The sequence below is a fragment of the Montipora foliosa genome, chromosome 9 (assembly GCF_036669935.1).
Source record: "Montipora foliosa isolate CH-2021 chromosome 9, ASM3666993v2, whole genome shotgun sequence".
In the NCBI taxonomy this organism is placed as follows: domain Eukaryota; kingdom Metazoa; phylum Cnidaria; class Anthozoa; order Scleractinia; family Acroporidae; genus Montipora; species Montipora foliosa.
Window position 1 is genome coordinate 43,344,345 of NC_090877.1, and position 20,360 is coordinate 43,364,704.

General features: G+C 38.9%; 2 protein-coding genes and 1 long non-coding RNA gene across 15 annotated transcripts in view; 1 reads left to right on the forward strand and 2 right to left on the reverse strand.

The window, feature by feature from the left end:
- Positions 1-20,360, forward strand: part of LOC137971319 (transcription factor Jun-like) — a 112,499-nt gene that overhangs the window by 73,361 nt on the left and 18,778 nt on the right. Inside the window, exon 1 of one of the 13 annotated variants that reach the window (XR_011116985.1) lies at positions 3,656-4,606. The exons of 11 other annotated variants lie outside the window; for them this stretch is intronic. The gene's annotated coding sequence lies outside the window, so the exon portion shown is untranslated. Of the gene's footprint in view, positions 1-3,655; positions 4,607-12,806; positions 12,943-20,360 lie in introns of those variants that run through there. One more of the 13 variants, XR_011116991.1, reaches the window with a different exon arrangement.
- LOC137971321 (uncharacterized) lies at positions 5,358-12,207 on the reverse strand. The gene is made up of 3 exons (XR_011116992.1): positions 12,053-12,207; positions 11,233-11,463; positions 5,358-6,917 (listed from the first exon to the last, which is right to left on the reverse strand). It is a non-coding gene; the product is annotated as an uncharacterized lncRNA (long non-coding RNA).
- LOC137969820 (zinc finger protein ZIC 4-like) lies at positions 13,109-15,386 on the reverse strand. The gene has a single exon (XM_068816192.1). The coding sequence runs from the start codon at positions 15,070-15,072 to the stop codon at positions 13,783-13,785; it is 1,290 nt and encodes a 429-aa protein (XP_068672293.1). The 5' UTR covers positions 15,073-15,386; the 3' UTR covers positions 13,109-13,782.

A 20,360-nucleotide genomic window follows, 5' to 3' on the forward strand; every position in this document is an offset into this window, starting at 1 on the left:
TTGAGAAGACTTACCTTGAAAAAAAAGCGATAGACAGAAGAAAAAAACAGATAGGCTCATTGATGCTTTCGAGAACCGCGTGTGCATATGGGACGTCGTTAGTAAAGGACATTAAAAGGACTGGACACGTATGGATACAACTTGAAAGGATAGCTCAGGAGAGAGGAGACTGGAGAGTTATTAATGGTGGTCTCTGCTCCGGGAGGAGTGAAGGGCAAAATTGATTGATTGATTGATTGATTGATAGCAAAGGTCATCATTCAAGGGAGAAGTGAGAGAAAGCGTTTGAGGAGATAGAAATTTTATTAAGTGTCAGTGTCGTGGACATCATAACGACAAAAATCGTTTTACTTAGAGCACAGCTGGGGAGTGAAATCGATAAACCGTGCGAAAAAATCGAACATACTAAAGAAGTGGCAACGTGTTGTGTTTGTTTAACCAGCCCTGTTCGCAAACCGTTGCAACAACAGCCAACAATGTTAACGTTGCATGATGTTTCGTGAATTGTTGCGTCTGTTTGACGGGGGCTTTATAGGCACCTGAAAATTTCAGGCGGCTCCAACGGGTGACCTCTGCGATGCCGTTGTAATGCTCTATTAAATGAGCTATTAAGGCCCTCAGTTGGGAGCAGGTCGATTTGTTGGGCTTTGTCTTTCACTCTTTGGTGGTGTTGACTGCTGTTCACGTAAGAAATGATAACTGAACAAAGGTTACGCAAGTGTCAACTCTATTTAGCGCTTAGGCATTAATTGGGAGCACTGTACAGAAATCAATTTAAACAAATAATAGAGCGATTTTCAAATGAGTGTCGTAAAACCAAAACCAAAGTAATTACTTTAGCCAATCCAAAAATACGGAGAATATCCAGTAGACCAATCAAAACTCGGAAGTAATTACACGTAGCCGACACAAAGCGCGGGAAAATGTGCACGCGCAAGCCACGATTGGTTTTGGTTTCACTTCTGATTGGTTAAAAAATTGTCGCGAGAACTTTGAGCCAATCACTGAGTGAAGTAATCGTAAACCAAAGCAATTCGCTAATTACTTTCGACACTCAATTAAAAACCGCCCTATGTGATAGAGCGGTTTTCAATTGAGTGTCGAAAGTAATTAGCGAATTGCTTTGGTTTTGCATTACTAACGTTACTAACATTAAGTAATACATATGTTAAACATCCTCATAAACTACCATCGGATAAAAATACGCATCATAAGATTCGCATTGCAGTCACCAATTAGTTTTTTTAAAATTTATAAAAGGCTCGACTCATGATTTGTTTTTTAAAAGAATCCAAAGAGCTAATATCCCGCACGTTCATAGGCAGACTGTTCCACAGACTACATGCACTTTGTCCCTATTTCTTGTATTTCCTTCTTAGATCTCCGATCTTGTTGTAAAAGTGTTTTGCAAAGTGAGTCCGTTGGGGCTTTTATAATTCATAATGTCCCTGACCTCCAGCTGCATAGCAACAGGAAGCCAGTGTAGATCTTTCAAATAGGGCGTAATATGTTCGACTTTGTATTTTCAACGACACCAAACTATGCAACGCCCTTTTCATATTCAGTACTGATTAAGTCATTTGTTCTCTCCGCGCTAACATCAATTGCCTTATGCTAAAGCTGCTTCGTTTGTAAACGGCCATTCCTCGACCTGGGCCCTAGACACATTGAGTTCTGCGTACAAACCCGAGTACCCGGAAAAAAAAACTCAACCCACATACGACGCCAAGTCTGGGAATCGAACCCGCGCTTCATTGATGGGAGGCCAGCGATCTCAACTCTGTGCCAGCCCTGCACCCAACGTCATTGCGCGTGTATTTGTTGCAGTTTATGCCGATGTTAAGCCACTTGGCTTTACCATTTTGTACTCTTACATGTGTTAAGTCACTGCGGGTTCGTTTGTTTAACTCTTTTTACAGTGTATGATAATATTTACCTTGCCCACGAGTCGACCTTTGAGTTCGGATGCTAACACTGACCTGTAGGAGGTTCATGGGAGCTGAGCCTTGATGTGTCGTCGCTGCACGTATTCGTTTCACTGCTTATCATTTGTTGCACTGTTTGATGTTGTTTAGCCACTGCGCATGTATTTGTTGCATTTTATGCTGATGTTGAGGCACTGCGTTCGAGTGCCTCTTTTGTTGAACAGGGAGCTTAAAGCACGCGCGTTAAGGTTAGAACATTTCGCGTGCCAGGACGGTGGTGTCGCCCACATTTTTCTACTAATCATCTCTAATGGAGATAAGATACTGAGCAGTGTAAATGTGATTGTGTGAAGACAAATTTAAAAGGGAAAACAACTCACTTCTGGTTGCCGTCCGAGGCTCAAAGTGCGTGCTTAAGCTCCCTTTTATAAGCCATTGCGCATGTACTTGTTGTTTTAAATGCCTTTATGACTGTGTGTTGTAAGCCACTGCGCATGTACTTGTTTAGAATGTTTGATATTACGTCTATATGAATGTGTTTCTTGAGAATGCTGATCTACTGAGTGAGTTATTGTTATGCTGTTACTCGTTGGTAAGCCACTGCGCATGTTCTGTTACACTGTTTGATAGTGTTTATCCTCTGCGCATCTATCTAATGTGCTTTGATGCTATGACGCTCATTTTTGGCAATGAATAAATACTTTTTTTTTATGGTATAACATCAAAAACGAAGGGGTTTTTTATAAATGATATGTTCGAGGATTTTCCTTTATTTTTGGTTTTCATAGCAATTAATTCTGATGGTGATGGTCTTGACTTTATTTCTTTGTTGAATCGTTAACCGTTTCCTTATAGACTGGTTGGCGTTTTGGGGGGTTTAAGTTCAAAATGTTCTTTCATGATGCATTGTCTTTCTCAGCCGAGCAACGTCATAAATTTTAAAGTAAAACTACAAGAAATTGATGAAAAGCATTTCTCTGGAAACTTTGTTGCATTTTGTCATAATAGTAAAATTTATAGGTTAATGCAAGAATTCGACGAGGATATTAGGATTCTATCATTCTATTATTTTTTTTCAAAAATTAATGTACCCTCGTACCCACTTTTATTGAAAATCATTTAAAAAATCGAGATCATGAGGGTTTCGTTCTCATTATCAATTTTAATCTCCTATAGTTCTTATTTTCAGCCTTTACTCCTCGCCAGCTGTGCTCTGTTCCATGTGGTAATTGTTAACAATTCAAAAGCTTCGCGGAGGTTTAAAGATTAATCTCTTCCGGCTTGGAGCTGGGGGTGCCCTTTGTTGTAATCAGCGCTAAAAGACCACGTAGTTTTTTGCTTGAACCTGAAATTTAAAGCAATTCACGAAAGGGATCTAAAACTAGATTCTCGTTCTTGTAGTTAAGAAATACCGTGCAATTTCAGTCTCTGTTGTCAAAAGAACAGTTACTTCGTTTGTCTCTCAAGGTACTTTCAAGTTGTCTTAAGATAAACCAGTTTCCTCAGTTCATAAACAAATGCTTTTAAGTCTATAATCTTGTTAAGCGAGTTATAAGATTTTTTCCTTTGTCTTTTTTTTTTTTTTCGTCGTCTTGCTTGAAATTTAAAACGAAGAAGCTGTTTTAAGTTTAAGTAATCACGCCAATAGAGAATTTCTTCTTCAGTCTTGTCTTCTTGGAAGACGATTTTTCTACGTACTGTTGTTTTGGAAATCATTTCATCGGGGGAGTTGTACGAAAAATGTTATCGGTTCGTAATTTCCTCAGACGCCGTAGGTTTTTAGATATATCTTCTACGCTTTTAAAAATCATTATTGTTATTGAACAGATGGATCAAAGGCTTTAATCGGAAAATACCTGTTTCATTCCTGCGCTCGGTACTTATTTGAAAAGGGCAGATTCAAACACCTTTTGAATCGAAGGAAAAGCACCATGACTCGGCATTCTTATTTTGCACAGTCCGCGTACTGAAAGAATTTTAAATGCTCTGTCAATATCGCAGTGAAGTTTTCTCGTTGAAGCAAAAGAAGTCCCGTCCGTCGCTTCGCAGCTACAGAACTGCGGTTTTGTTTCAGAGCATCAATTAACAAAGTGAGGAACAAGCTAGAATGATAAATTGTGCTCTTGTTGGTCCGTAGTCCAAATATAGTTTTGGAACAAAAATCCATGTTTAGCGTCAAAACAACAAACACTGTAGGTTATTTTGCCTTTATTTTTAGATTCCTGTGTCTTCCATGTACTCTTTTTCAGTTCTTGCGACCCACTCATCCCAAGTCACCAGACCCGTTTCATCCGATAAAGTTCTCAGGTCTCAACAATTTTGTGTTTTAGCCTATAAGAAATAAATAACGTACTGATCAATGATATGAGTCTACGGGAACATACAACATTAAATGTGTTCATCGATAATTTCTGCCCGCATCGAGGATGGTAACTGGCAGGTACCGCAGTGTTTGAAATCTCCGTATGAGGCAAGATTCACATGCGTTGACGCAGTGCTGGAGGCCTTCCCTCCCACAGTAACTGAACGAAAAATAAAAGAGTTGATTTGTTAGACGCTTTCACTAGTTGCTGGTAACTCTCAACGTGTTTTTTCATTCCGTTGATGATACACTAAGAAATATTCCAGCTTTGTGGAAGAGATGTATAACTAGTAGTAGGTTGACTTTTGAAGAGCGTGAGGTAAGCCTTGTTATGTAAAAATCCTTGCTTTAGAGCTCAGACATTTTATTACGTATCCAAATTTACGACCACGCAAGGAGCTGAGACTTTCTGTTTTCCGAGGTGTGTTCTAAGAGGAATTATTTTAGCAGATATCACAAGAGAAAGTATATGTATACATATGGCATCTTGCCCAAAATGTGATTCCAGAGAAACAGGTTTTTTTATTCATTGCAAAGGCGGTTTAAGACGTTGGAATGAATATTTGCTTTTTTAAAAAAATTGAGTAGGATTTCCTTTTTTTGTTTGAGATTTTCGAGAGCAGATTCTTGGAACAGGTGCAAAATCATAGGATCTCTAACTCGCTTATGAAATAATTTCATCGTCTCATCGCCACTGAGATAACATGCTTTCTCATTTTCAATTTATCATTTTAGTTTAGAAACTTACTACTTCTGGCTGCAAGTGCATGTCAGCTCTTTTTTCTGGGCCGAACGATGTCATTTCAGTGTATGAAACGAAGAAAATTTGCATCGCAGTGTAGGCGTCTTCTGATCCTTTTCAGTTCTCTTTACTCTGGTTTCATTGAAAAAAAAGGCCATATTGCTCCTTTGTCCATTTTATGTTCTTTAACTTCGCAACAGTTTCTTGGGGCCGAAATCGGTATTCGCTAATGAATATCCGTCACTTTGAAAAATGGCAATTTTCCGGTAAAGATGAATCACACGTTGTCGGGTGGGTGTATAGCCTGTTTCTTTCAATAAAGATATTCGGTAAATTCAACAGTTCCATACCTCAATGTAACATCTAAAAATATCCGAACGGATTCATTTTTCTCAGCAACGTACACTATTTTTACTAGTCTTATTTTTAAACTCCTCCCTCTTTTAGTTGCATATTGCTACTGCAGGTATTTAAGTGGAATAAGCTGAAACCAGTGACAAATGGTCCTGTCATTCTTCCGTGTAATAAGTGCTTTCAGGATACATTTCACGAAAGATTATAATTGACAACTAGAGAAAAGAAGTCTTTATTCCAACTGTATATTTTTGCTGTACATGTGTACAGCCTGTGGCTGCCAGAGAGAAAAGAACATTTTGGCAGCAAAGAAAAACATTGAGTCATTAATCTTAGACGCACTTATCACCTAAATGGGTGCTATCAGTCAATTTTTTTTTTCTTGAAATCGTGTAAATGCCAAAAGCTATAGCTATCCAAAACGACAGGTGTTGCAGTTTAGCTGTAAAACAGTTGTTCCTGAAAAATGTTTTACACAACCCCCACCCAAATATTCATTTAATGATGGAAACCACTAAATGCTTCAAAAGGAAATTTACAAGGGGCGATAGAAAAAGACATTTCTCCTGGTTTTTCAAATTGTGAAGTGTCACGGTAGTTGCGTCATGTATAGTAGCCAAGCGGACAATTCGGACATTGTAGTAATTCAACGCAAATAGGTAGTTGCATTTAATTCAAAATAAAAGCATTGAAGATGCAAACCCTTGCTTTCAATAGCAGCTAGAAAACAGTGTGAATCTCGGTCTTGGGCTCAGAAGAGTCGCTGTCTGTAAACACTGCATAACAGAAAATATCAGACTTTTTTTCGAGGATGAGAAGTGCATGCGTTTCATGTATTGAAACTTGTGATGGTTATATCGCTACTACAAGAGAAGCTGGTCAAGCGGTGAGATTTTTGGAGTCGAGCATCTAACCATGTTTTGCAATGACCATGAGGAAAATGTTGATCCTTTGTCGAATCGTTCTAACCACTCTCGAATCTCAAATCAAATGTCATTCTTCATCCAGGAGATAAATACCTTTAGCTCAAATACACATATCGTCCTCTGTTCCCAACACCAGCTTCGTAAGTGATGGCAAAACGCTAGAGCGTAGTTTTTATATGTGTACTGTACGTTACTACTCAGGAATAGGGCTAAATTTTAAGGAACATGTTTTGATGTTCAAAACGACATAGAATAAAAGTGCTTGTTCATGGGTCGACCAAGTTCAACCCAAATATATCCAGTGAAGTATTTCCCAGCTCAAATACACATATCGTCCGCTATTCCCAACACCAGCTTCGTATGTGATGGCAAAACGCTAGAGCCTAGTTTTTACATGTGTACTGTACGTTACTACTCAGGAATAGGGCTAAATTTTAAGGAACATGTTTTGATGTTCAAAACGACATAGAATAAAAGTGCTTGTTCATGGGTCGACCAAGTTCAACCCAAATATATCCAGTGAAGTATTTCCCATCTTGTGATATACACAATAGGACGGTTTCACTGGATGTTTTCCGTTGATAGTAGAGCCTTCACGTTCTGTCCATCTGAAAGACAAAATAAGCTTTACTTTAGTCAAAGAAAACACTTTGTGAGCTACACACATTTGCAACAAGCTCCCAGGTTCATTTTAAATAGCCTATGGATGGCCAATGTGTAGCTTGTACAATTTCTTTTAAGCGTAGTGTGTACATGAACGTCCACTCCACGGTAACTTTTATTTTAAACTTCCGTACCTGTACTATAATTCATCGGTATTTAAGGCACAATCACCTTTTTAAAACAGAATGAAATCCGGAAATGTGTGAGGTGTGGGTTTTATTTCGATGGCATCATGTTCCACAGAAGTCACCATCAACGAAATGCAAACTGAAGTCGTGTATGTACTGTAATTTTCATACGGCTTGAAACACTAGAGGATTTTTGCGTGGAAACAAAATTAAAAGAAAAAACCCAATGAATAACATTCATAAATGAACCGCAGGTAATTGCTGGGGGTTAGTAATTTGACATTAGGACATAAACTAAAATTGTACGACGCACCACAAATATGGTTCTTTTCCTCAGTTTTAAATCTTGACGCTCTGCAAATTAAAATAAGGCATATGTGTATTGACAAGCTCTTGTGAGCGCCAATGGAATGAGCAAGTATCGTGGCTTGAATTAAGTACGTCCGCCAAGAATTATTTCAACATTTTCTCTTTATCACCCACATAATAAAATTCTTCGTTTAAATAGCCATCAAGGGTGGAAGAACTATTTTCTAAAATACTTTTGGGACTGTCTTTTTCACGTGCTTTGGTCTCCACGAACGTTCTTGCTTTTAAATCACATTTTAAGTCAATTTTTTGCCCGCTTATTCACAAAACATCGTGCATTGCTGGCAATAACAGTCAGGTTGAAATGTCGATTCTTTGGAGACATCATATGTACAAGCACCTTGGTTTTATATTTGTGTCCACTAAACAAGATGTCCTAGCTTTCTGCTCAAGTTTGAAGTTTTTCTCCTAAGGCTTTATAAAGCTGCAGCATTAGTAATTGAATATTTGGGCTTGTTTTGACTTTTGAAGATAAATTCGTCTTTGAAAAAGAACTTTGAAGAAGGAGACTGATTTCAATATGGCCGAACTTGACCGACCACTTGCTGTGTGTGAATTTACATGTAGACATCATTGCTGATTTGAAATATGAAAGAATTCTTGTTTACCGATTGCGGAAAAGCGTCAACTGAGTTTCGTTTATGGAAGGGCTGAGAGAATCAAATGCATTTATTGATAGAAATATACGGCCTTTGATTTCTTCTGCACGGGAACAAATTCAGGATTTGCAGCTTTCCAGCTTACTTAATGTAGTGTTGTCTTTCATTGATTTGACCGCGAGCCCTTTAATTGTAACAAAAAAAGAAAGAAAGAAATAGCGAGATGAACATAGTTTCAGCCACTTCTTTTCTGTTAAAGTAACTCATTGCATGGGATTTCATGGTTTTTGTTCAATTTACTCAGCTACATGTTTCTCCAAATTTTGCCACCCTAATCCCAACATCTTTAACATGGCGAGTTAAAATCGTTCGAGGTAGATCTGCTTCAGGGAACACATATGTACTTCAGGATTTCAATTGAAGTTGAATGCTTATTAATTTGAAACAGCGATAACTATTTTTGATACAGTGAAACCGGAAACGCCTGATTTGTATGGCATCCAGCCTTTTCCTAAAGCATGTGAGTTTGTCATGGGCGAAAGACTTCTAGTCAGTATGGGTACCTTTTTCCGCTAACTTTATTTACGTTTTCTGACACGACTAAAATAGTGAAAGGATCAATCGTCCTTCTTCAGGTCAATATAGCTGCTTTGCGTTTCACAAATACCCATCGAAAACAGGCTAAAGCAATTAATTTCTTAAACACAGCTCTGTAGTCCACCTTAAATGAAATTTAGTTATGTTGCATGATTTGCAGTCCTTGATTTAGAAACTGTCTAAAGCATTCCGTGATCAGACGACAAAAGGTTTTACTGTATGGTGAGACGACCAGTTGCGATCTCCCCAGGGTACCTCGCTTTTGGAGAAAAAACAACTATTGAGGCAAGCTACAACCTGTCAAAATTACTATCTCTTTAATCTTTGCAAATAAGTTACATCTAAAAAAAATTCAAATATTACGACTCTCGAGGTGTTTTGATTTATACTTCATACATTATTTTATAATTACACACATTTAAGTTTGCAGAGTTGAATTGGTAGCCTTAGATGATGTCCAAAATCAATATCGTTTTTTTTTTTAACCTTAATTCATGCACTGATATTTCATATTAAAAAAGAAGTCAGAGATACGTCGTAACTAATTCGTACTTATCAAATGTTTCTAGGGAAAATAGTGTGATATAATTATGTCATGCGTTCCATGCAAAGTTGGCGTTTTCAGTTGTCGTTTTAGCCTTTTCGTGAAGTGTGCAATATCAAATGCTTCTGTTTTGTTATTATCTAAGTGAACAAACTGTACCAGAATTGAATTATCTAATTGAATTCGTCCATTTATCTCTCAGATTAACAATACTATAACACGTATTTTTTTTTATGATAAAGTATTTGAAGTAGCCGATGCTATAGAATATTTATCTTTGGTTTGCATTTGATTGATAACCCTCGGATGCTAAATTTTACCCACTCCAACAAAAGAACGCCGTTAGCTAATTTATGGTTCAAGTCTTGGGTTTTTAGTAGAATATAGTGTTCATTTGCTGCGAGAGGAAAACGGGTAATGGCAAATCAGTAGCTTAACTGTACGTAAAATTCTGTATCCACTCTTGCACTCAAAAGTATATTGAATTCAGCAATCGTTTATAACAGAGCATTGTTTACTTATAGAATAAAGTAATAGGCTCATTAACATATGTTACACTTCAATTTCTAATTTGAGAGTCGATCAGTTTTCCGGTGGCCATTCTGTAAGCAAATACTTCAGTTCTTTAGCATCGAATTGCCATGACTAAAACTATATCTTTGTTGTCTGCTCGAGGGCAACCTGTATTTAAGTTTCTTTCGTAAGATTATGGGTGTCTCAGTGGATACCAACAGTATTTTGGCTACAGGTCATAAAATACCCATCCTTTCTAGGAGTATCGATTGCTTCATTTTCGTTGTAATTTGGGACGTATTGTCTCGTGATAACTAGAAATGTATCGAGTTTGCTTTGCGACGACTTTATGGAACATTCTTTTGTTTAAGTCGAAAGCAAAAGCCGATCAAACACTATAATGCCACACACGTGTTGCCTTTCGCTTGAAAATAGCTTTTGGCCTTCTTATTCTGTCTGTCATCGCGGTATGACAACCCTTTCCGGTTCATGTATGAATTTTACCACACCGAGTTCGCACTGCAGTTAAAGCGATAGTTAAAACGCAAAAGGCAGTGTTTTCTATCAATAAAACGTTTACAAGTGCTCTCAATGTAATCATCAAAGACGTGAAAGTGATTTGAAACTGCTTGAGTGGTCATCAATGCTCTTATCAATCAACTTGTCCAATAATGAAAAATGGATAGCTTTGAAGAGCTTTTGTTCATCTGAGTGCGCAAAGAAAGCTATTAATGGAACCTATAATTATCTGCAAATAATCTGAACTTGAGAGGTTTTCTTTTGCTTTTTAATTTACCATTCAAACGGAGGTTTTCGTGCATGGAACGAGAGTGACAATTCAACCTGTTTATTTATGACCTGACTGCAGCATCAAACACGTGTCATTAATGATTCCAAAGCGTTTCATATAGCGTCTAATATTTCTCCCCCAGTTTTTTCCCTTTCCGTCTACTACGGAAAATCATTGCGAATATTTCTCATCTGTTCTATCCTTTCGGAAATGAATGAAAGAACGAGATATAGTAGGAAATAATATCTGGTAACAACGTGGGACTGCAAGAGTCTTTTAATCATTTGCCAAATCCTATATTCATACCAGCTGAAAGTGAAGGAGTTCTGCTTTGAGTTTACCAGCTTTGCAACATTTAATACTGGTCAAAGGGCGCTCTTCCGGTGTCTCAAGGTTTTTTCTGACTTCTTGGGAGACATACAGGTCTAGGGTTTTCGTAGTTCTTAGCCATATTGAAACCAGATGATAGTAACAAGTTTCCCATGAACGAGGTGAAACCAGCTCTGAAGAATAAGAGCTACTGAATATATTTCAGATGTTTTTCTCTTGTCCAATGATAACCGGCAGTTATATATATGCCTTTACGAAAAGATGAAAAGTGACTGTCTGCTTTTCATTTTGAGCAGAATTTCGTTGAGTAATCGCTTTTGAAACTCAATTTAAACTGAGCGTGCAATACGCCCAACAATGCAAAGTTTTGACAATGAGAGTAGAATTTACCTTGAACATCTCTTGATAATCAAAACCACCTTTCATTTCTTGTTAGAACTCTTCCACGATGGCTTTGGTCTCATTCCTAAGCCACATGCAAGAACCGTTCTTCGATTGTCACCAGCTCAAAGACCCCGCATAGCCAATCGTGTACACGAACACCATTCTTTACGACCCCGCACAAGGCAAGAAAACGGAAAATCCTGCCATCTCTGCGGCAACGTCGTTACTTCCGAAGCCCTGCAACAAGCATTCGTATAGTTATGCCTAGGTCGGAAATCAAACCATTAGATTTACTCTTTATAACTACAAGATCTCAGCTTGACGCTCGATGGCAAGTGGAAAACCAACAGAGACGCCCGGCAGTAACCACGTCACGCCATGTTCACCCACTAGTCATAAGGATCATAAAATCTAAAAATAAATCATTTTCCTCGGAAAACGAGGTAGTATCTCGCGACATTGATGTTCAGCAGATCTGGTTGAAATGAAAACACAAGCAATCAAGACAATCGCAGCCAAATCGAGACTAGGAAATGCTTCTTTCTTTTTACAAAGCATTGTGTTTGCCTAAAGTCTTCGTACGCTTCGGGCACTCTTTAGTTTCTAGCTTAAATACATGTAGCTGACTTCAAAATCTCAGATTATTTAACCTGTATGCTTTATTTCATGGTGGTTGTATGCGAATTTTTTGTGTGGAGTTTGTGGTGCATTGGTTTGACAAACCGGCCCTACGCTTCAGTGAATTTCTCTAAGCGGCATGACTACTTAATAAGACACTATACGAAAGCTCTTTGTTTTCCGAATTTTGTCTTCTTTGAGAACTTACTTTAAAAGCCATTGATTTTAATTTTGTTGATGTCGCTCCTTCTTTTGGAAGACGTGTTGCCCTAGTTGCTGAGCTACTTATACTGGCTCCGTATTCTGACAAACTCACCAAGTTGATTCTCGAAACAGCCTTTGGCACACATTCACAAAGATTAAAAACACTTCAAAGAAAACCTTTGTAGATGCCGGCTTTTGAACGGATACAAACAGCCCAGCCAGAAACCGTGTGATACAACCACTCACAGGTAATTGGTTGAAAGAAACGAAGTTGTTTTGTTAGTTTTATTTTGATGTCTTCAACAACTAAACAAATAGTCTAATCAAGAACGTTTCAACCTCAATTTTTGAACAGGATGGGACCGCTGTGGTTCTTTTAAGTAACAAAGATTGATTAATTATATATGCCGCTTGACATGAACGAAAGATGCTGCTCCTCGTGTAGATACTTTTTTCGCTTGTTGTAAATAGCAGGAACTGTGCTTGGGTAGCTACCACCAAGCATACAACACCAAAATTGTATTTCTTTTTTTTTCCGACGGTGGAATGTCTTTCTGTATCCGTCCTCTTTCTTTTACTTAATCAGTCATCTTCCAAGAATTTAATTACTAAGATAAATACAAAAAGAGAGACGTTCACTTTCTGTTTTTGTATGTGCATGTAAAATTGCTATATTTTGGAATTTTTGTATGTACCCGTTGTTGCGTAGGAACTATTTTTTTTATTTCCAGTTTACCAATGTTAGCGGGATTTAGTAGGTTTGGCTTCTAAAAGCGACAATTCTTTAGAAACAAGAAGGTTGCATCGTAACAAGACAAACTTGTTTTCATAAACTCTTCGGGAAGTACAAGTGTGAGTTTGAATTGAACAGTAGTACGACATTGCTGAAAAAGGGTAAACTAGGTGATTTGTCTTTTTAAAAATAAAGGCCGTAGAGTCAGTGAAAATGATGTAGGGAATTTTACGGAAAGGTGGAAACATTGGGCACACGTTTCAACTCGAGTCTAACTGGATCTGAAACAACTACATAAACACTGTACAACTGATTTCAGCCATTCACTCCTTTCACAGTCTTTAATTAATATCCCAGTTGAATTGAAATCCTAAATAGGTTATTTACAGTGCCCACTCAGGGAAGAAAACATTTTCACATACATTACAAAATATTGCTCGAAAAGACGATGATTCTTGGCATGGCTAATCTAGCCAAATCCTCTAGCTCTTGGCTTTGCAAAAAATGGACTTAAAGTTTGATGATTTGAATTGCAGTAATCGAATAGTCTTTGATTTCGTAATCTTTCTCCGAAGCAGAGTTTTCTTTTCTTTTCTTTTCTTTTTCGCCAAAAGGCAATGATAACTAAGGATGTGAAAGCTGAACAAATTGTAAAATTGTTGCTTCTTCTTGCTGTTCTATGAGACACTTCAAGGGTGTCGACCATGCAACTGTTTAAGATTTGCCCACAAGCATCAGAATTTTGAAAACTGTGATTACGGAAATAAATCCTCCAAAGCGTTCTTTTGTCAGTGTACAATATCTCTAACAAGTTCCCACCTTTCAAAGGTGGAAATGCCAATGGAACGCTGTCCAGTCATCCAAGGGAAAAACTTTTCTCATGTGTACTGCACCAAGACCACTCTATTTTCAGGGTGGAATTCACCTCGACGGTTGCAAACGCTTGCTGTTCTGTCTGGCCCCAATTCTTAGAGTGGAGTTTTCACTTCCTCAGTAGGATGTCAGTAGGACGCCAGAGGCGTTTGACCGGCAACTATGCCACTACTAGCCGTGTCTACGTGAAAATGCTCGTGATTCTGACTCGATGGTAATCGATTAAACCACTCTGACATTGGTGGATACGTTGACGCGGTGTGAAACGCTGGTGAAGCAGTCCGAGCTGGTGATACGTTTTCTTCTTGAGGACTAGGCGCACCCAGTGACTCAGAAGGCTTGGAATGAAGCTTCATGTGTTTCCGAAGTGAACTTGGGTGAGTATAACTCTTGTTACATCCCTCCATCTTGCAGATGTACGGTTTGTCAGACGTGTGGACATGCGAATGCTTCTTTCTGTCGCTGGAGTTTGCGAAGCGTCGATCGCATCCGGGATATTCGCACATAAATGGTTTTTCGCCGGTGTGCGTTCGCTTGTGAATTTTAAGGTTTTCAGACCTGGCAAAGAGCTTTCCGCATCCTGGGAAAGGGCACGAGAAAGGCTTTTCCCCGGTGTGAACTCGAATATGATTGATAAGCTTATACTTTGCTTTGAAGGGAAGTCCGTTGCGTGGGCAATCCTTCCAAAAGCACACGTGTGTGCTGCTTTCCGGTCCTCCAACGTGATCCTCCGATAGATGAGCTACAACGTCGTGCATTCGAAAAAATTGTCTCCCACAAGGCTTTCCTTTGCTGCCCGGTTCGATCCATTCACAAACCACCACATGACTCAGAGGTTGGCGTAGGTAACTCGGCATGGCCAGTCCTGGGTGTTGCATGAACTCGTAACGCGGAGCGGCGAAGGGACTGGCAAACTGTGAATGATGAGCCGCGTCGAATTTGTCGTCTCTGGGAAAATATTCCATGCCTTTGGAGAATCTGTATGGCCCTGCTAATGGCCCGCCGGTTTGTTGATAGTGCGAGCCTGGTGGGTCATGAGCATGAGCGACGGAATAAAACCCGTGAGGAGAGCCATTTGTACCGTCGCGGTGCGGCTCTTGTAGGCTGTTATAGTGACTCGGGTGAAGTTGATGAATTACGGAGCCAGCGAACATGTTGTGCTGTCGCTGGTTGCTCCCTGCTCTAGCGCCAGTTGTGTCAGAGACCAGATTTATACCGCTGTTAGGTGGGCGAACAGCTGCGACGCTGGAACTTGGAAAACTGTCGGGTCCTGCGAATAGGAACTCATGGGCCGACGGACGAGCTGAGGATCTCACACTTTGAGCAGGCGTAAAAGGAAAGTGCGAGCCATTAGGAACGTTGAATGTCTCTTCAACTGCACTCATGTCTTGTGTGTCTCGAGCTGCTTTCTCTACCATACAATCGCGTGAGAAACCGGACAGAAATCTCAAATGAATCAATCGGGTTGGCTCTTTGTTTAATTCAGTTTTGTCATCCTCCCGTGGAACTAAATAAGCATCTGTGTCGTGCTGAGCAAGTCGAACGACAGGACCGAAAAGTCCACAAATAATCCGTCCTCTTAGCTTCTTTGTACAATGTAGCGCGGTTATGTTGTTGAAGATGCGCGGGATTGAAACACTGCTGTCTAATTCTTTCCTTTGAAGTCGACTCTCGGTTCACACAAGCATCTGCAGTTGCCTGTGTTCAGAACCCAGCGTGAGTCTCGGTCTATTGTAACTGAACTACACCAGTCTTTGATTGGCATTAGCAAGTTGTTGATATTTCGTGATCCAATCATCGCGTTAACGCCCCCGGGGTGTTTGGGTTGATAAATATTTTACGATTTGTTCGGCCTATCGAATCCAATCAATTGTTAGTGTTTCAATAGCAGTCGCCTTATTGGAACAATCTTATTTGCAACCCGAGAGAAACAAATGAAGAAATAAAATCGCGCTTCAAACGCGAGAAATGGTTGCGGTAAAAATGACGGAAAGCCGTCCCACACAAACACTTTTAGAGATTTTGTTTGCTTCCCTCTTCGGAGAAATGGGATTAATTTGCATTGTCAATATTTGTCCCGAGGTGCCGACATGTAATTTTCAAATATTTACAATTCTTATAAGGACGGTTTGATTAAGGGGAGGGAAGCACATGCCACCTCGAAATAAAGAATTTTAATTGCCTATTTTGACGACTAAACGAACCAAATTCCCCCCTACAGAGCATTCATCGATCTGATGCCTTATTGGATGTTATGGCAACCTAAGCTATTATTAATAAAATAAATGGTGGTGTTATAGGCTTCTCTTTTCATGTCACAAACAACAGGAAAAGGAATATCAACCTGTGCCCATTCCTTTTTGTTTGTTCTCAGCCGGTGTCACGCCCGGTAGAACACGCGAGTGTCTCGGGCGTAAGTGACATTAATACACTAGAACGTACGAATTTTACAATCATTTTGTTTGTTCAGGTAAGTACTGTTCTCGAATGTAGAAACTGCAAGAATCAATCCGCCTCGTTGGTTGCGATTAGAACTGAAACGAACCCCTCCTCCAAAAGTGATGTTATCGGCGGCTAGTGTGGAAGATGGGTCGGTTTCCCATGTCGCGGGTTAACCGCACACTTGAACTGAAGTGATAAAAAGCTTTAGCTTAAGTTTATTTAAGAGCTTTCCGCCATTTCAGACATTTGCTGACCACAGCTCGTTAATGCGGCGTTCTTTGACCCGTCTCAGTTGACTTGCTTCGTGTTGACAGTTCGAAGATAAACAAATTTCAAGAGAATCGTTAGTCTGTCCGAATCGGCTGCATTATGTAAGTGAGATGCTATTGTTTTCGATGTCTTTGTTGACACCGACCCTAGCGGCGATTCCAAGTAATGTTGACAGTCGCTTGTCTCGTCAAACATTCCTATTTGTTATCCTATTTATAGAGGAGTTAAGCTGTGATAGTGATGGATTCGAGGACCACTTAATTAATACGATATCACTCTTAAGTTTCTTTAACACGCTATCGAAAGAAGGAGGAAAAAAAAGAGTGCGTATATAACCAAAGAGCAAATAAATTAATCCGAAATTCGTTTCCGAAGAACCACGAAGCTCGTGATGACCTGAGTTGATCTCGCATACAGCAATAATTAATAATTGCCGCAAATTTCTTCTATTGTCGTCATTCAAAGTTTTCGTCTTACGTGTTCTCACCACGGCCACATAAAACAAAAGATGATTCAGTATTTACCATTTTGGCGGTACAAAATAACATCTTGATTCTCATCTTGAAAGGTATATTCTAGAAAAAAAAAATTATTGCAAAGCTAAATGTTCAAGATTTCAGCCTCACCGACCACATAAGATTCAGTGCAATTGAGGTCAGGCGTCAAAAGATGTGATGTCGATTTTCAAGTCCCAAGCACACGTCGACCCCCTGGAAGCTTTATTTGTTCAACTTGCGAAAACTAGCAGTTTTTATGATCGGAGGGAGGGTATGTGAATATGGCAAATCATCATTAGCGAATAAGGTGTCAAGACTTCTTTTAACAGGGGTCATTTTGCCACTTAGAGAAGATCCTCTAAATCCCTGGAAAGTGTGTATGAAACAATTATCTCCTTAAACCGTTTATTTAAAGTGATTGCAAAGCAGAGTTCTTCAAAACAATGACGATAAATGAATTTGTGTGATTCTATTCAGAGTGACCACTTAAGTCTGGTAGTTAATCTCTTGATATTTTAGGAATTTTTGCGTGTCAAAAGTACAGGATCCCTTGAAATTGCAACACGTTTTGCGTGACAGACAAAGAAACACTTGTCTCTTGCCGCTAGTTCAAAACAAAATGTTTTGAACGCAAGTAAGGTAAACTTCACCAACAACTTATCAATGATTCATTTCGTACCCGCTCTAATTTCCATGTGCGACAAATACTCATATTCACTAGTTTTAAAAAATTGGCAAGGGGAGGGTGTCACCGGTTTTAAAACGGATTCAAGTCGATCTATTTTCTCGCGAAAGAATTAAATCCATGTTCGATACGGATTAATATCGCTCTAAACGACTAAGGGCCGATAAGTTTAGCTGAGAGTGTTCGGATTTAATAAGCGGAGATGCAAATGTGGACTTTATTTTAATTATACCTTACAAAAGAAACTTGGCCAACGCGGAGTTTCCTGTTAATATAAACAAGGTTTTCTCTAAGGTCAAGGGTGGCTTTTTATGAACGATTTTTTTTAATTTCGGATGACTGTCGCAAACTGTGATGATTCTCACAAAACGTTTTATTCGCTCACGAGAAGATAAAAATCGCTGACGAAGAGGAAAAGGCAGAAAAATGAATGGTATCTTTGCCAAACTTTCTCGGTTCCTGTGTTTTGGCAGAACTGCCAAAACAGCCAGAATGTGGCGTGTCCTGGGCGTTCTTTTATTGGCTTGTTCATTTTGCTTTGATTTATGTCAAACAATACTCAATGAAACTTAAATTCTATTTCATTTTTAGTTGTCATCCGTGGCAAACCAACGAAAGGAAACGAAAAAATTGAAATTGATTAAATTAATTCCAATTCTTATCAAGGGATATAAATCAGGAAATAAGTTGGAGAAAATCGCAAACCACTCCAGTGGAATTAGCTATTATTTTTCGTATGATTAATATATTTTTTCTTTTGCAACTCGTGCTGTTTGTACTTAATATACCAACACTTATAATGCAGGCACAATTTTTAAATACATTCACTTTTTTTTCTTTATTCTTGAGGGCGATTCTCTGCAGACGAAGAAATCGTTTACTTGATGGTCAAGTTTTTGTTGTTTTTTTTTTTTCAAATGAAGCTTTCATTTTAAAAATAATCTCAGTTACGAACACTTTTTTTCACTTGTTACTTTAACCAAGTAACAAATATTACGCATTATGCCCTCAAGAAAGGTTTTTCTTGATAACTTAATGAGGGACGTTCTCCCTTAAGTTTGACAATATATCTGAGAATGTTCTCACATTTGTTTTTTGCTAGAAAATAAGGATGTTATTTAAATAACAGAAACCCACGAACGGCGGGCCCTTAACGTCGCTGTTCTTTCGGTAAGATGTTGATATATCATCACGCAGCACTGGGGCTCATAAAACGTTTGTCAAAGCGTGACTTTCGGCGGAGTTATCAACAGAAACCTCTAATTTGTTGACATTTCATGCCAGCGGGGAAGTTCCACGAAGCTTATCTCAAGATATCTGTGTTAATACGATTACTTTATTCACACAGAGGCGGGCGGAAGATGTTGTATGGGCGGTAATTTTGCAGAACCCTCACCTTGAAGATGTCACACTGCACACTGTGATTAACTTGTCATTAGTACTTTTGTCTTTCATTTTGGCTTTTGTCCTTTTTGAACTTGACCGCACGAAAACATCGCTTTCCTAATAGTTACTCACAATCTGCGTTTGTACTAAGTAACAAAGATGACATGCTTTCAGTAATATTCTTCTGAACGTTTTCCCCTCTGCAGACAACAAAAAGACATCGTTGCCGGCCATCGTCTGAGACTCTGACAAGACATTAGTTTGTCTTCATTGATATTGCCAACATCGTTTATCTTAAGATGATGATCACATAAATAAATTCTATTTAAATGTTCGTTGTAGTGTTTACTTTAGTAATGAAGAGTTTTCCCATTAAATTTGCTTGTGAACTTGAACTTTTAATTTGATTATCACTTTTTAAGCCCTCTTTACTCTCATTTAAATAGCAATAGGATTTTTTTCATTTATGTACAATCTATATGTGCATCCAATTTACAATTTACAGCAAAGATAGCCGGTGAAAACTCATTTTCCTTCCACGTTAAATTTTGCGCCAGTCTTTGTTACGAGACTATCAGATTCGGAACATGGGGAGTGTAGAAAGGATTTCGAGGGAAGCCTGAGAGGAATCGACGCGATGAATGGGCAAAACGCAAGGGCTACTCGCGATTAACTTTTTCTATTAAACGCTTTTTTTCCAAGCGAAACAATCGACCGTAACGAGAAATGGGTAAAAAAAACTTATTACCTAACGAATGAAAATGCAGTTGTCTACATGCTTGCAAAGGAAAATTTGAGTCGAACAGAAAAAAAAAGTGAAGACTTTGCCTTTAAAGATGTAACTTTTTAAAGTTGAGGAATTAAATTGGTGTGAACGATGAAGGAGACTACAGAGAAAATTGAACGTTTATCCTAGGTGCTCACGGTCTTCAAATAAGCTCAACTCTGACTTTGGTCGATGTATGTCGTTGTTAGGTTGAGAATGGCAACGAAATTCACCAGAAAAGCACCAGATTCAAAACGCACATACAGGCCGTGCATAGGCATCGTTTATAGACGGTGAAGACCTATTGTTTTGTAGCGTTTTCGTACCCGTGGTCTTCGTCCTTGATTAAGGTCCATACTGAGAGCAAAAGGAGAAGAAACTACATGTCCGGGCTGTAATTAATAAAAACTAAATGCTAGGTTCAACGTCTGAGGTGTAATCTATGGCGTAAGTCTTCTCTTTAGGAGCTGACTGCCGCTGTTGGTGAACAAAATCTGGCACAGAATTGAACAGTTACCGTGTATGATGTTGTCTACTCTTAAACTGTTTGTTTTCTGGAATGATATGTGAATGCTAAAGCGGGGCAGCTTTTCGTCGGACAGCGTCGTCCATTTTCAAGCGATAGCGAAAGAATCTGGCCATAAAAACCATGGTATAAGG